This window comes from Prionailurus bengalensis, chromosome B1, assembly GCF_016509475.1.
Source record: "Prionailurus bengalensis isolate Pbe53 chromosome B1, Fcat_Pben_1.1_paternal_pri, whole genome shotgun sequence".
Taxonomy (NCBI): Eukaryota; Metazoa; Chordata; class Mammalia; order Carnivora; family Felidae; genus Prionailurus; species Prionailurus bengalensis.
In genome coordinates this window covers 131,209,984-131,227,121 of record NC_057344.1, presented here as the reverse complement: position 1 = coordinate 131,227,121, position 17,138 = coordinate 131,209,984, and the positions used below count along the sequence as shown (strand labels likewise).

Below are 17,138 nucleotides of genomic sequence, written 5' to 3'. Positions count from 1 at the left end.
TATTTGTTATTTTTTGCTTTTATTGGTTTTGCTTTTGGTGTGAAATCCAAAAAGTCATTGCCAAGACTAATGTCAAGGAGCATTACCCGCTGTTTTGTTTTATTTTGTATTGTTTTCCCAGAATTTTACATTTTCAGGTGCTATGTTCAAATATTTAAATCATTTTGAGGTTTTTTGTTTTTGTATACTGTAAGATGTGGGTCTCTGTTTATTCTTTTGCATGTGGTTATTCAGTTTCTCCAGCACCATTTACTGAAGAGACTATCCTTTCTGCATTGCATACTCATGAGTCTTTTGCCAAAAATTAATTGCTCATATATGATGCTTTTATTTCTGGGCTCTTTATTCTGTCCCATTGATCTGTGTGTCTGTCTTTATGCCAATACCATACTGTTTTCATTACTACAGCTTTGTGGTATAGTTTGTAATCAGGAAATGTGACACCTCCAGCTTTATGCTTTCTCAAGATTGCTTCAGCTATTTGGGTCTTTTGTGGTTCTTTATACAAGGGTTTTCTCTATTTTCATGAAAAATGCCATTATAATTTTGATAGAGATTGAATTGAATCTGTGGATTGCTTTGAGTAGTATGGAAATTTTAAGAACATTAATTCTTCAATATATGAACATAGAATATCTTTCCATTTATTTGTGTCTCAACTTGTTTCATCAGTGTCTTAACAGTTTTCAGTGTAAGAGATCTTTCACTCTGTGGCTAAATTTATTTCTAAGTATTTCATCCTTTTTGATGCTATTGTAAATGAGATTGTTTTCTTAATTTCACTTTCTGATAGTTCACTGTAGTTTGCATTTTTAAGTATGGTGAGCAGAGTATTAATCAAGGTAACATATTAGCAAAGAGTTGAAGATGATTAGGGAGAAGGATGTACAAATATTTAAGAGAAGTATAACTGTGCAAAGACTGTGTGGTAAAGGCCACTTTGGTACTGGAGTGTGTCTGCAGTGTTCTAGCAATGGCAAGAGGTCCAGAGTAGCATAAACAGAGTGAAGGAGGAGGGTGCAGCAGAAGATGAAGTTAGAAAAGTGAACAGATGAACATGGGGAGGCCCTTAAATGAAGGGATAGAGTAGGGTTATCATAAGGCAACTAATAGGACATTGGTTAAACATAGCTCTATGACTAGAGGAATGCTCATGATCAATGTTACTTATGTCTTCAGTGTATCATTCTGGTTACCATGTGGAAAGAAGGCTGTGGTTTTTGTGGGGGAGAGTCAGGTAGGAATAGGCAAAGGAAGGAGACTGTTCAGTATTATAGTAACCCAAGCTAGGGTTGATGGGAGTTTGATCCAGGATGTTAGTGGGGAAGGTAGGAAGTGATCAGATTCTGTATACAATTTGAGGGTAATAAAGACAGGATTTGCTTATGTGATTTATATGAAGTATGGAGAAGCCAAGGATGGCTGCAGAGGTTTTGAGCTTCAAAATCATTATGTGATTAAGTAAACTAAACTTACCACTATTAATTTAAAACTTCTTTCTATGATAGAGAATTTTTGAATGACACTAAGAGTTTCTTATTTGCTTCAAATGGAACATTTGTAAAAACTACAGTTAAGCATTTGTATTAATATTTATTTATTTATTTATTTATTTATTTATTTATTTATTTATTTTAATAGTTCTTGCCAGTAGCTTCAGTCCATATCGTGAAGGGAGATTTATAGAGAGGCGATTGCGATCCTCATCTGAAGGAACTGCAGGGAGTAGCAGAATGATTTTGAAACCAAAAGATGGAAATGTAGAAGAAGTGAACAGTCTAAGAAAGCAAAGAGCAGGTTCATCATCTTCAAAAATGAACAGCATGGTAAGTATACACATATACTTGCATTTATTAAAATAGTTATGTACAGGACTGGGATATTCCTGCCTTTTGCAATATGAAAACAGACTGAAGAATAGACATTTCATAACTTGAAGAAAAAATCTATCTCCTTAGTTGATATCCCAAGTTAAAGAAGCTATGTTTGCACTCTAAACTCTTATGGGTCTTGACACATACTAGCACACCATGATAGTTGCCCTCAATTCCTGTCTTCCTTGCTTCCATAGAAAGTTTGATACTCTGTGTTCTAGATCAAGACCCTGGTTTACACAAGCTACCCTTTGATAACCATTATTTCACACCATCTCTCTACCCTATAGCCACTCTAAAAAATGCCCTTTTATATTCTGCCATTATGCCAGTGCCACCCATTGACTCTTCAGGGATCCTACGTCTGCTTGACGTTTTACAGTTGCCCATCCACTGAGGATGAGGAGCTTTTGGGGTCAAGGCAAAATGCCCATCCAAAGCTTTGACACATTCTGAGTAACAGATTCCAGATTTCTGGTTCAAATTGCACGAGCCTGCTGGTGAAGGGTAAGGTAGCATGTCTACAGGGGAGTCGTTTCTGAGCTTGCACTTGAGGGCTGTGGTGTCTTAGAGGCATGTGTGTGATGCTCATTTGCAGTGGAAGATAAAGCCAGGGTGGGAAATTGATGAGTGGACTGCAAGAGGTCTAGGGGGCCTCAGGTCTTACAAATATTGAGGTGGGATTGCCTTTTGGAGTTCTCTTGTTCATTTCCTCACAGATGTATGCTTTTCCAGCAGTGTTTTTGATTCCTGGTATTTAACAGTGCTTCTTTGAAACGCTATGTCTACCTGTGTACCTGCTTACCTACTTACCTATATCCCCTGTTCATGGATATGTGTGAAAAATGCTCAAAACTAAATTACTCATGTATTTTATCTCTGTGTATTTTAGATGATTTGGTTTCAAATGTAAATAGGTCATCCAGTTTTGACAATTTTATTGTGAAGAAGTCTTAAGTTACTGAGGTAACATTGAGTGATAGCCAAAACATTTCCTTGAAGTTAGAAGTTCTAATGATTAGATTAGGTTTGGCCATATCTTAATATTGGGCAAATCAGTAACTGCAAAACAACAAATGATAGTGGGATTTTTGTTTCTATCATACAATAGAATTTTGTGTATTTATGTTTTTACATAGAGAATGGTGTTAAATTTCATCTTTTGGTGCATTGAAAATATTGTATTACTATTGCAGTTGCTATTGTTTAAGTGCAAGAACATGTTAAAAAAGATTTTGAGTTGATGCAGAATTAAAAATCATGGATAACTACTTATTATGAAACATTTCTCTTCACGAAATTCTTGTTTTTCCTTCGTAAGATGTATTTATGTTAATAATTATACAGTATGCATTGGACTTGCCCAGAGTTGGGCCTTTTACATATTCTTTGTAGCTCATGATTTTCACACTATATTTCAGTAATTCTCTTTGTAACATCACAAATTATTCTTCCCAATCCACAATCAAGATTTAATATTTAAAATGTCAGAACACAGAAATGCAGTTTTGTTCTTTCATTTGAGGCTTTTTATACTTTTCAAAAAGTGTCCCTGCAGTGGTACAGCTCTTCCACTAGATGGCAGAATTACATCATTGCCATGGTTGGGGAAAGGCTATCCTTGATAGAATAGAAACTCCATTAAAATATTGTACATGTTCACTGGATTTACAGATAACACTTGTTAAAATAAATACTGGTGATTGAATTTCTATACGAAACCTATCAAAATTGTTTTATGGCTTTACTTTTTTTTTGTTGTGAGTAGATCTCACAACTACTATCTCATCCTTTAATTTTACAGTGTAATCATGAATTTAAAATGTGTAAAATATGTTGTTTGACTCATAGCAAAGAAGGCAAATGTTAGGACTCTTTAGGTAATCTTAGCTATATGTGAAACGAGTGGCCTTTTTTGGAAATTATAGCTTTATGTGTGACCGTGACACATTTTCTGTATTCCTCTTCTAAAATAATTCAAGCAAATGTATATATGTAGGAAAACATTCATGTTCAGTTATTCTTTACTCTTGGAACAATAATAATACTAACATGTATTTTCAATATTTATTTGGACCAAAGTACTTCTCTTAATGCTTCATGTGTTTTATCACATCCAGTCCTCCCAATACTATCCACCAAATTATATTGTTATTATTATTATTTTTTAAATGTTTATTTATTTTTGGGAAAGAGAGAGGGAGAGAGAGAGAGAGACAGAGCACAAGTGGGGGAGGGTCAGGGAGAATGGGAGACACAGAATCTGAAATAGGCTCCAGGCTCATCTGTGAGCACAGAGCCCGACGTGGGGCTCAAACTCATGAACCACAAGATCATGACCTGACCCAAAGTTTGATGGTTGCTTAACCCACTGAGCCACCCAGACACCCCCAAGTGATACTATTATTAATCACATTTTGTAAAGGAAAATAGAACTCTAAGAAGATAAGCAGTTTACCTCAAAATACAGATAGTAGGTGGCAGAGATAGGATTCAGATTTGGATTCTACCTAACTTTAAATCTTAAATGCTTTGGGGAGAATGTAATAAGTTTAAAATTATTATTTATTTTTTGCATTATTTATTTGTAATGAAGTTAAACACAGTTAAGGCAGTCTGTGCTTGTTCTGGGTCTAGGCTATAATCTTCTGTAAGGGATACAAAAAAAAACCACCACAATTTAATGCTGATTCTGTACTTAAAATGTGTACTTCTTGATATACTGATGAATGGTATCAGTGTCTTTACTGAAAGGTAACTCCTGTAGAAAGGAACATTGTTGCAAAAAAAGATGTTCATACTTAGAAGGAACTGGAGTATTTTGTCTAGTTGATGGGGATTTAAGTTTACCAGTAGGATATGGCTTGCTTTATTTATTAAGATGCTGAGAGTTTCTGAATGAACAAAGATATGCCCTAATAGGTTAGACCACAGTTCTAGTGATTTTGTATATTTTGGGGATATTTCAATCTGAAAGGGAAAGAGGAGGATGTATTAATTCTTTGAACCTCAGTGCCTCAGGAGAAATTGGAGTTGGCTTAAATTTATTACATGAAACCAGAATATATCTGGAAAAATTTGATAAGGATTCACATTTGTTAAATATTTTCAAACTGCTTTAAGTAAAGACTTTCCTTCATTTTCTCTATTATTTTCTTGATACTTTTCTTAGGATGGCCCACATATTAAAAAAAATATTTTGTAGAAATAAGCCCTTTCTTTTTATGAACTTTTCTTCTAGACTGTGGTGTATAATTTTTTAAAATGTTTTATTTATTCTTGAGAGAGAAAGAGAGCAGGAGCGAGGGAGGGGCAGAGCAAGAGAGAGACACAGAATCTGAAGCAGGCTCCAGGCTCTGGGCTGTCAACACAGAGCACTATGCGGGGCTGGAACTCATAAGCAGTGAGATCATGACCTGAGCCAAAGTCGGACGCTCAAGCTACTGAGCCACCCAGGCTCCCCTAGACTGTGGTATATAAATGAATAAATTTAAGGATTTGTCATTGTTTCTCCAACAGCTTCACACAGTGACATTTAACTCCATATGTAAGATCATCCTGCTCTATAAACAATTATTAATGTGAGGATAGATTCATGTATAACGGACAACACAGAGGCTCTGACATCATTACAGGAAGGAAAGTGCTTGAGTGTATGAATAAGGATAAGCTATGATAGCAAATAACCTCCAAATCTTAGTGACTTTATAATATGGATTTCTCACTCAGGCTACATGTTTGTTGTAGAAGGTTCAGGAAGTTCCATTTAATATCTCATTCTATGTCCAGGCTGTTGAACTATTGCAAATATTGCCTTTTACCATGGCAAAAAGATCTCTGGAGGTCCTCATCCCAGTAATAAATGCTCTGACCTGTAGAGACTCATTTCACCTTCTCTGACAAATTATTGACTAGATCTAATCACTTGGCCCCTACTTGCCACAAAAGTCTCCAGGAAGTAGTCTCTTGCTTGTGTCTAGAAGGTGTTGACCCTGATATATTTGGTGGGCACTAAGGACTATCATACTCTCAAAAGATTTAGTGTACATCAGTTCTTTTAATTAACTGAGAATTCCTGCTTGCCTCCTCCCTCCCTGTTAATGGACTCTGATTTATGACTCACACTGTGTTGGTCACTGTGCTCGAAAAAGATTAAGACCTCTTTGAAAGTTAAAGATTGATTTGTAATTACAAGTTCTGTTTTTTGGATGTGCTCTCTTCCTGACTTATAGTCCTTGAGCTATGTATCTAAATTAACTTGACTAAATTTCTGGGAACCTTAATGAATTTGGAAGTATTTATTTCTGTACATTAAAACGCTGATTCAGAAAGTTGCATTGTCTTTAGATAACTTGGCAAATGCATCCACAACATTGTCCCGAACTGTTTGTGCTAAGGGATTCTGCCAACATTCATTTATGGCTAGTTTTACTCTGATAGCATACTTTTTCTCATATGCAGTTTGGCATCCTGTTTGTTTTTGTAGGAACTGGGAATGGCAAAGTAAAAACAAAGCAAAAAATAATCTGTAAGACTTTTTTGGTAGAAGAACAGACCATATGTACCTTTGAGGGAAAAAATAGTTACTTGCAGATTATTAGCTTCTCATATCATATTTTAATTCTTGGCATGTTAAAATCCAGAGTTTAGATATTACTGACAATAGCTAAGTAATCTCAGACGAATTAAGCCCCATATTAACTAGCGAAACACTTAACTATGAATCCACTTTTTTGGGGGGGGACAATTGTTCTTTCCTTTATTAGCTTATCCTTCATTCATTCATTTACTTATCTATTCTTTTACAGTTTCTTTAAATAAATATTTATTGAGAGCCTACTCTGAAGATACAAAGATGAAAGAGAGGCCTGGAAGATAGAGTTCCAGATTAGGAGACATTGACATGATCTTGTCAATGTAACAGATTTAATAATTCTATTTTATAATTTACACTGTTAAGGGGATGTTTGATTTGGATTATGGCTCTTGATATCAAATGTTTAGAATACGTGAACTCCTGTGTCCCTAATTTATATAGAGTTTTGCTCGCATGCTCAATTGGCATACATATATATATATGTAATTTATGTCTTTGGCTAATTTCTACTACTGAGGCCCAGCTACCAATGCTGAACAGTGACTCTGAGAGGCACTTTGACAGTAAAGAATAAAGTACATTAATGTTCAAGGAATCCATTTCCAAACACCCCACCTTTACCATACATGAGGAAAATGAACTCTACTGGCGTTTTGGTTTATGTACTTTCACACTTCCATTCTGTGGCATAAAGGTTGTTGAAGCTCAAAATTAAGAGCAAAGAAAAGCTGATAATTAAAATATCTAACTTTATAAATGTTTCCTCCTAATCCTGAAATTCTAAATGGAACTTTAAAGTACAAAAAAAAAAATGCTACTGGCATTTGGAGAGTTAAAATAATGATCTCAGCTTTTGGTTTAACTAATTGTCAGTGGAATTAAAGGTAATATCATTGAATGCTACCAGGACATTTAATGAGAAAAGGGAACCATTAGTATTTGTAAGGAAATGGAGCCACACAAATCATTCTTCTCAATCCTCGGAAGCTTTAAGAAGGAAAATCACAAGTATCACTCATTAAACATTAAGTTACATTTGTTGATAACTAGTATATTAATTTTAGATTAATGGCTCTAATCTATAATGCCTTTATTGATTTTTCTAGTTACTAATGATTCTTTTCCTATCAATGCCCTTCTAAGTTGTATCACATATATGGCACCCACTACTTAGTTATTTGAATAGGTCTCATTTTACCTATTAGACTTCATTCGCTTAAATGGAAGAAACTGGTACACTTGGTGGCTCAGTTGGGTAAGTGTCCGACTTCGGCTTAGGTCATGATCTCACGGTTCCTTTGTTTGAGTCCTGTGTCGGGCTCTGTGCTGACAGCTCAGAGCCTGGAGCCTGCTTCGGATTCTGTGTCTTCCTCTTTGCTCCTCCCCGACTCATACTCTATTTCTCTCTGTCTCTCAAAAATAAACGTTAAAAACAATTTTAAATGGAAGAAGCTTTTCACATTATCAGCATTTCTTACAGCATTTAGTATAATGCCTGGTACATAATAAATATGTGTGAAATAAAGGTATAAATGCTGACTAGGTTGTGACATATGCTTATATAGAAATGAATTAAAAAGCCTTTAGTACAATCATTTTATGTGGTTTGCTTATGCACATTTTTTTGGCATTTTAATTTATTATACAAATGTACAGATGTCTTTATGATGCACTGTTTGATATAGCTCTGGTTTTTTATATCATATCAATTGTGACATTGTTCCAGTAGAAACATAATTCATTTTACAATGGTCAGACTTATGGAATGGTTTCCGGGATCACATCAGTACAATAGTTATGGACTGGCTATACAGAGAGAAAAGAAGCAGTCAATTATTGGCAATATTTTTTGAAGCACGAATTAAAAAATATGGTCAAATCTGCCTAAGGTGATATTTTAAAACTCCCTGCATGTTTTATCTAGTCCAATTCACTTCATTTCTTATAAACTTGCAGATTCAGAAATTCCTTTATAAAAGCAGATTGGATAAAATATTCCAAAAAAGCAGAATTGGATAAAATATTCCATTCATTTTTTTATGTCTAGCTTTGGGGATGAGTCATTTTCATTTAGAAGCTGGCACAATTTATATGTTTGGGGCACAAAATTATGAATAGCTTATTCATAGAGTTAACTCACTTCATCTAAAATGACTTGAGGACCAGTTTGAGTAAATAAATAAAATTGCAGTATCATAATTATTAACATTTCTTTTCATGCAGTTCACATGAGAGGTACATAGCACTTAATTTTTTTCCTTTGCAAATTTTTCCCTAATGTGAATGTCTTAGTCTATTAGGGCCACTATAGCAAAATATCCCAAATTGGGTAGCTTGTAAATGACAGAAATTTATTTCTTATAGCTCTGGAGGCTTGGAAGTCCAAGATAAAGATGCCAGTATTGTTTCTGGTTTATAACTAGCACCTTCTTGATGTGTTGTACATGGTGGAAGGGACCAGGAGCTCTCTGGAGTCTCTTCTTTTTTTTTTTTTTTTACATTTATTTATTTTTGAGAGAGCACAAGTAGGGGAGGGGCAGAGAGAGAATGAGACACAGAATCCGAAGCAGGCTCCTGGCTCTGAGCTGCCAGCACACAGCCCTACGCAAGGCTTGAACTCACAAACCATGAGATCATGACCTGAGCTGAACTTGGACACTTAACCAACTGAGCCACCCAGGCGCCCCTGGAGTCTCTTTTATATACACAATAATGACATTCAGGAAAGTTCTACCCTTATGACTTAAGCACCTCCCATACCATGTCCAAATACCATCATTTCAACATACAAGTTTTAGGGGGACAGAAACATTCAGAACATAGCAATAAAAAATCATATTGTAACAGTAGCGGTATTAAATAATATATATTAAATGCTTTATTAAGAACAACACATATTTCTATTATTAAAACAATGGAGCACAGTAGTAGAAGGCAATTAAAGATTCTTTTATTTAACCATACTACATCTAGGATAATCATAAAGCAGCTTGTATACCTTCTAAAAATAAGAAATTAGAAAATTAAGTTTACTTTTTATTCTTGGGGTTAGAATGCAAAAATGACCATTTTATTTTTAATTGGATCAAGTTATATCAATTTTCTGTGAGAAGAAAAAACTCTTTTATGCCTTATTTAGGTAACCCCATGGGCTGGCACAGTTTTTATAGCATGACAGAGAATATTTATTGATTCAGAATCCATGACAAACCTCTGGCCATCTGAACAGCTGCACAATCTGTAACACAGAATTGACCTTGTGTAAAATAACTACATTTTCTGAGGGAATAGTTGTTGGAATTTGAAGCTTTTACATTATTCTAGTTAAAGAATAAAGAAAAATGTATTTTTCGTCGTTATTCTACTATTTTAAAATTTAAATTTAAATGTGACTATTAATTTTAGTAAAATAAATAAAACAAATTTTGACTTCCAAGGTCAAGAAATATGTTATTATAGTAGAAATATGCCTAATACTAGGCATTATGGTCAGTTTATATACAAAATAAATATTTTAACATATTAATATTATGTTGAAATTTCAAATTAATTTAAAAATTGAGACAAATTTTTAAAATTGTCTCAGAAACCATATTTGCAGAAACCATATTTGCAGGATACAAAGGTGTGATTTTTCAAATGAGTTGCACATATATATTTTACACTTTTGCTCTGTGATGATGTCTTTGTTGAAATTCATCACTTGTAAATTAGAGTGGCTGTCATTCTTATCACTTTTATAATTTAATTCAGTGATCATTTCACTTCACTGCCACATTTTGCTCTAAAATGCCTTCTTTGTTTATATCTTTTATTGTTCTTAGCTTGTTTTATCCAAGCTGAAACAATTTATTTTTTTAGCTTTGTCTCTTATGCTCTTTATTGTATACGTTTGTAATTACTTTATAAAGTTATGATTTTAATATTCAGTAGTTGTCTTTAGTACTACCCAATGTTTAGTGAATGTGCCAGTGAGAAACCCAAATAATTTTTTTTGTCAAGAGGGACTCACATGAATCAGAGCTTTAATCAGACATCTAGGGGCACAGGTGAAGCAGGTAGAGATCTGAGTACCTTCCCAGCTTCCCATGTCCTTCCTTTCTTTATCTGATGGGTCCTGGCTCAGATTTTTGGATGAGATTTGAAGTGGTAGGTGTGTATGATCACCTCATTTACACAAAAAGAGCCATCCCAGTACAAAACATCTCCATTTTTTCCCCCTTTGAATACAGTCACCATGCTGTACATTACATCCTCAGAACTTATTTATCTTTATAACTGTAAGTTTTTACCATTTGACCATACAAAACCTCTCGATTTCATATTCAGATGTGTAGAATACATAGAAAATTTCCGTGGAGCCATATTCCATAAATCTCTGTATTCTAGCTTTATTTTTCATAAGCAACCTAGATAATTAGACATATTCTGTTAAAAGCAGTCCATAGATAAGCTGCCCTACTAGTGAAACCACTTAGTTTGCCAGTTTGTTTGCTAGGAGGTCTGTTATCAGTATGTTTACAAGGAAATTCTATTGAGTCAGCTGCCTTCTTCCTTGACAGAAAGCATACTCCCATTTCCTCCTATAACGGGAAAGTGGATCACAGACCAGCAGCTTAACTCAACCACTGAATATGAACTTTATTGTTATTTTTTGAGTATGAACTTTAAATGCTGTCCTCAAACTATCCATCCTGTTTTTGACACTCCCAATACATTTGTATTTTTACCCGTCAGTCCTTCATTTCCTTTGATCTTAGACATTATGGTCATTCTTTCAAGGCAGTCTTTTCTACTAGTCTTCTTGAGTTCTGATCCTCATCTCCTGTAGAATAGCACTTCATAGCACTTTTCCCCTCTGGTTTCTTCTCTAGTTCTTCATTACTGTCAGTGTACAGTATGATCAAGTTTCTGTCCTTGAAGAAAGCAAACAAAATAATTTTTTTCTATGCCCTGCTTAATCCAGAAGTTCTCCATCCTGGCCCTCTTTTTCCTTACAAGTCAACAAGTTCTTAAAGAATAGCCTTTTCTTGGCATATTAATTTTCTCAACTGCCCATGAACTCTTCAGTTGCATATAGTTTAGCTCCTGTAATATACAGGATGTTTCTCAACTTTGCAACTATTGACATTTTGTCTTGGATAGTTCTTTGTTTGGGTACAGGGGTGTCTTGTGCAGTATATGTTTAATAGAATCTCTGACTCCTACCCATTAAATGCCGGTAGAACCCTCAAGTTTTAATAACTAAAAATATCTCCAGGCATTGCCAAATATGCCTTTGCAGGCAAAAATCATCCCAGGTTGAGTACTACTCTAAAGTCATCAGTGACTTTACCAATTTTCATATTCTTTTTTTTTTAAATCTTCATCATTAACTTCTCTCAAGTTCTTACACTATTGAAGACTTCATCTATCTATCTATCTATCTATCTATCACTTCTTTTTTTTAATTTTTTAATGCTTATTTATTTTTGAGACAGAGAGAGACAGAGCATGAACGGGGGAGGGTCAGAGAGAGAGGGAGACACAGAATCTGAAGCAGGCTCCAGGCTCTGAGCTGTCAGCACAGAGCCCGACGCAGGGCTTGAACTCACGGACTGCGAGATCACGACCTGAGCTAAAGTAGGATGCTTAACTGACTGAGCCACCCAGGCGTCCCTATATATCTATCACTTCCTCTCTTTTTCTCCTTTTTTTCTCCTTACAGTCTCCTTAGCAGGCTGCTTCTTCATATCTACATTTTAGACACAGCTATTACTTGCATTTGGCCCATCATGCTCTTGCCTTTATTTTTCACCTGTCCTATCTGAAAACTTAAGATATAGGTGAAGTCATTTGTAGATTCTAAACAAAAGGCTGGGAATCTCTATTATATCAGAAACTGACAACATCAGTCAACATTGAAAAAAACAATATATTGGAGTTATGGAAATAGAATGAAGGCTTATGAAAGCTCTCTTTCCATAAGGAGAATAGTAGAAACTCTGAGGACTGAAACTTTGGAGTAGATGTAGAGAAATATGCAGTGAATTGGTATTTGCCCTAATAGTTAATGGCTACTCTTCCTTTGTTCTCTGCTATTTATATTACTGTCCTGTTTTTATAGACATATAGTTCAGCCTCCTTTTAAGATATTCCAGTAATTCTCAATCTCCCTTCTGTTTCTAAAGCCACATTGGATAAACAGCAATTACATCACTTAAAATAGGACCTCCTCATTAGAGACAGTGTAATACACTGCGATAATAAATTCTACCTTCATGGCTATCACCCACCACTACACTTTTTTGTTTTTGTTTTCCATGGTTTTTTTTAAGTTCTTACTTCCAGTTAGTTAACATATAGTGTTATATTAGTTTCAAGTGTAAATATAGTGATTCAACAAGTCCATACATTACCCATTGCTCATCATAACAAATGCACTCCTTGATCCCCATCACCTGTTTAACAATCCTTCCATCTATCTCTCCTCTGGTAACTATCAATTGTTCTCTCTAACTAAGGGTCTGTTTCTTGGTTTCTCTCTCTCTCTCTCTCTCTCTCTCTCTCTCTCTCTCTCTCTCCCTCTCCCTCTCTCTCCTTTTCCCAGTTTGCTCATTTGTTTTGTTTTTTTAAATTCCATATATGAGTCAAATCATATGGTATTTGTCTTTCTCTGACTGACTTATTTTCCTTAACATTATACCCTCTACCTCCATCCATCTTGCTGCAAATGGCAACTTTCATTCTTTTTTATCTAGTTATCTACTTCATTCCTTTTTATTGACATCTTCTTTACCCATTATTTAGTCAGTGGACACTTGGGCTGTTTCCATATCTTGGCTACTAAATAATTCTGCTATAAATGTTGAGGTGCATGTATCACTTTGAATTAGTGTTTTTGTATTTTTTGGGTAAATACCCATAGTGCAATTGCTGGATTGTAGGGTAGTTCTATTTTTAACTTTTGAGGAACCTCCATAGTGTTTTCCCAGTGGCTGTACTAGTTTGCATTCCCACCAATAATGCAAGAGGGTTTCTTTTTCTCTACATCCTCACCAACACCTGTTTTGTGTGTGTGTGTGTGTGTGTGTGTGTGTGTGTGTGTGTGTGGTTGATTTTAGCCATTCTGACAGGTGTGAAGTGATATCTCATTGTAGTTTTGATTTGCATTTCCCCAATGATAGGTGATCATGAAAATCTTTTCATGTCTGTTGGCCATCTCTGTGTCTTCTTTGGAGAAATGTTTGTTCATGTCTTCTGCCTAATTTTTTAATTGGATTATTTGTTGAGTTTTATAAGTTCTTTTAAGTTTTTTTGGAGACCAACCCTTTATCTGATATTTCTTTTGCAAATATCCTCTCCCATTCAGAAGATTGCCTTTTAGTTATTTATTTATTTTTTTTAATGTTTTTTTTTTTATTTTTATTTTTGAGAGAGAGAGACACATAGAGCACAAGTGGGGGGAGGGGCAGAGAGAGAGGGAGACATAGAATCTGAAGCAGGCTGCAGGCTCTGTGCTGACATTTGAGCCCAATGCCGGGCTTGAACTCATGAATTGTGAGATCATGACCTGAACTGAAGTCGGACACTTAACTGACTGAGCCACCCAGGCGCCCTGCCTTTTAGTTTTATTGATTGTTTTCTTTGCTGTGCAGAACATTTTTATTTTGTTGTAGTCCCAATAGTTTATTTTTGCTTTTGTTTCCATTGCCTTAGAAGACAATATCTAGAAAACGGTTACTACAACCAATGTCACAGAAGTTACTACCTGTGTTCTCTTCTAGGATTTTTATGGTTGTAGGTCTCACATTTACATCTTTTATCCATTTTGAATTTATTTTTGTGTATGATGTAAGGAAGTGTTCTAGTTTCATTCTTTTGAATGTTGCTGTCCAGTTTTCCTTATACCATTTGTTGAAGATACTGTCCTTTTCCTATTGGATATTCTTTCCTGCTTTGTTGAAGATTAACTGACCATATAGTTGAGGGTTTATTTCTGGGTTTTCTATTCTGTTCCATTGATTTATGTATCTATTTTTGTGCCACTACCATACTGTTTTGATTACTACAGCTTTGTAATATAACTTGAAGTCTAGAATTGTGATGCCTCTAGCTTTGTTTTTATTTTTCAAGATTGCTTTGGCTATTTGGGGTCTTTTGTGGGATTGAGCCCTGGGTCAAGGCCCATGTTGGTCTCTGTGCAGAGCATGGAGCCTGCTTGGGATTCTCTGTCTCTCTCTCTGTCTGTCTCTCTCTCCCTCCCCCTCTACTCCCCTGATCTCTCTCTCTTTAAAATAAAATTAAAAACAAAAAAATTAAAATAAAAAATCAAGTTCTTTATATATTAATGTTTTGTAAGAATAACCTTGTATTTACCTGGCTTCTCATTTGCTTATTTTTTGGAAATGCATGCATTTTTCAAAATCAATTTACATTACTTAGAAAAATAATAGAGAAGAGCATTTAAAATTTCCGTATTTTACTATAATTATGTTGCATTTTAACTAGACCATTTATTCTACCTACTTATTTCTTGACTAAGAAGTTAAGGAAAAAGTATCTACCTTTAAGATATTGTCTTAGCTATTTAAAAAGAATTTTAATTTGCATCTTTGTTTTCTTAAACAAAAAGTTTAACCATCATGTACATCTTTGTGGACCCTTATATTACTAATCACGTCATAATTTGATAATTTACTACTTAAAAAGTGTCTTCTGTTAAATTGCAAGATAATGTTTTCTAAAATAGTAATAGGTGATGACATCAAAGACAAAAATATTATGTTGAAGAAAATAGTGATTTATAGAGTACCTTATTTACTTTAAAACAAATTTTGAATTAGAGTGTCTTTTGTAAAAGTACTAGTCTATCCTATCATAATTTTAATATTTCTAAACTCTTGTGAGAGAAAACTGTAAAACACTGAAGTTTTTGCTCTTTCTTACTTTTTCATTGTTTTGGAAGAATACACCCACTACTAGGGTTTTTAGTTTGAATATTTAGACTACATGATTTGAATGGGAGGCAACCAGCTGTCAGATAATTCATGTCACGTATTAGGAACTAGTTGGGATGAGACAGTGTATCAGCATGCTGTTGCCTTCAGTAGATTTATGTTACAAAGAAATGCAGATACATTAATACAAGTAGTGATTTTCAATGAAAAGATCAGCCACCTAGCTATGGTTCATGAATCACAGTGATTCTTTTTCTTTTATTTTTTAATAATAATAACAGTACACGGAAACTATCGCTGAGCCAAGTGGCTACCAGAGTATGCTGATCTTAAAGATTTAACTTGACCCAGCAGTCCACTGGAAGTTGCTATAGCTGAGAAAAAAGAACTGAAGCAGAGATGGTAGGTCTACATTTAGAAAAAGAGAAAGGAACTGGTAATGCCTGCTTTTTTTCCAATAGCATTCATCTCTCTAGGAAGTCCTGCATAACAAAAGGGAGTTGGGACACCATTAAGTTTTATGAAGTGATAGTATGATTTCTTGAAGGGAACTTACTGTTCCACAGCTGGAAGCCTGTAAGGTCTGTTAGCTAAAGCAGTTCAAAGGTAAAACTCTGTTGTTCAGTATATAGTTTGTTTTCTGTGTTTTGATTCAGTGCAGTGGGGTTGAACATAAAAGTGCTAAGGTCTTCAGCTTTTCATGATTCTCTCCCAGTTGTTATAAGTAGACATTTAGGCATTTTAAGGAAATCAGAACAATTGGCCCATACAAATGATTTTTACAGAAATTGGTTTTTGTTCTTATAAAACAACAATGTAAAATAAAGTGATTTCCCAATTTTGATAAAACTTTCTGTATTTACAGAAAAATAAGGATTCTTTCACAATTAAATAGCAAATTATTCTGGTTCAATAAGCAAGTGTATTTTAGTTAGCAATAGACAAAATCTTCTTTAAAAAATTTATTTCAAAAAAAAGACAAGATTGCATAATAAAATCACTGTAGAATTACTTGGGGTACAGTAGCCCAAATTAAAGAAAAACTCAGAAGATAATTATATTAAATGTACTTAAGAGTCAACCATTGTGAATTTTCAGTTGAGCTCAGTGCTATGGCTATGTATCCAGGACAAGTGTCAGGTATTCTTTTTGAAGGGGACGAGGATGACAAAGTGAGCAGGAAGAGGTGTCTTTATTTATGGAAGTGGAATTATGTGATATTAAAAAAAGAAAGAATTGCTTAAAAAAAAGCCTAGATTTTCTGTGAGGGCCATGCAATTCTTACATTTAAAAGAATATGGGTTCCTTACTTGCAAAGACACCTACCTAAAATAGGTAAGAAATTGCTAGTTCTGGAATCCTGACTATTACAGATGTTAATGTATCAAACAGTGAGCAGTCCACTAACAACTCTGAAAAATAGAAGTGACAGGATATAATTGGCTTTTAATTATTGGTGAGTTAGCATAAAGATTAAAGTAAGATTAATCCAAATTATTTATTCAGTGAAGAATATTACAGACTATTTTGAGTCAGAAACTGGGCTCATTACATGTGGAAAGAAATGTAAAACTTTTTTCTTACTTTATAAGGTAATATATTTTTTTCTTCAAATCATCTCTTTTCACAAACTGCCATATCCACAAAATAGAACTTGTAAGAAGTAGAACTCAGAGAAGAAGAATGAATTGTCTTCCTCTCTGTTTTTTTCTTCTGCCTTCCTATTTT

At 34.5% G+C, this 17,138-nt stretch overlaps 1 protein-coding gene across 2 annotated transcripts in view; it reads left to right on the top strand.

Moving 5' to 3' along the window:
- Window positions 1-17,138, top strand: part of CCSER1 (coiled-coil serine rich protein 1) — a 1,313,272-nt gene that overhangs the window by 148,301 nt on the left and 1,147,833 nt on the right. For both annotated transcript variants that reach the window (XM_043572184.1, XM_043572185.1), the window contains exon 3: window positions 1,642-1,826. In XM_043572184.1, the coding sequence (XP_043428119.1) occupies window positions 1,642-1,826 (185 nt within the window). The remainder of the gene's footprint in view (window positions 1-1,641; window positions 1,827-17,138) is intronic.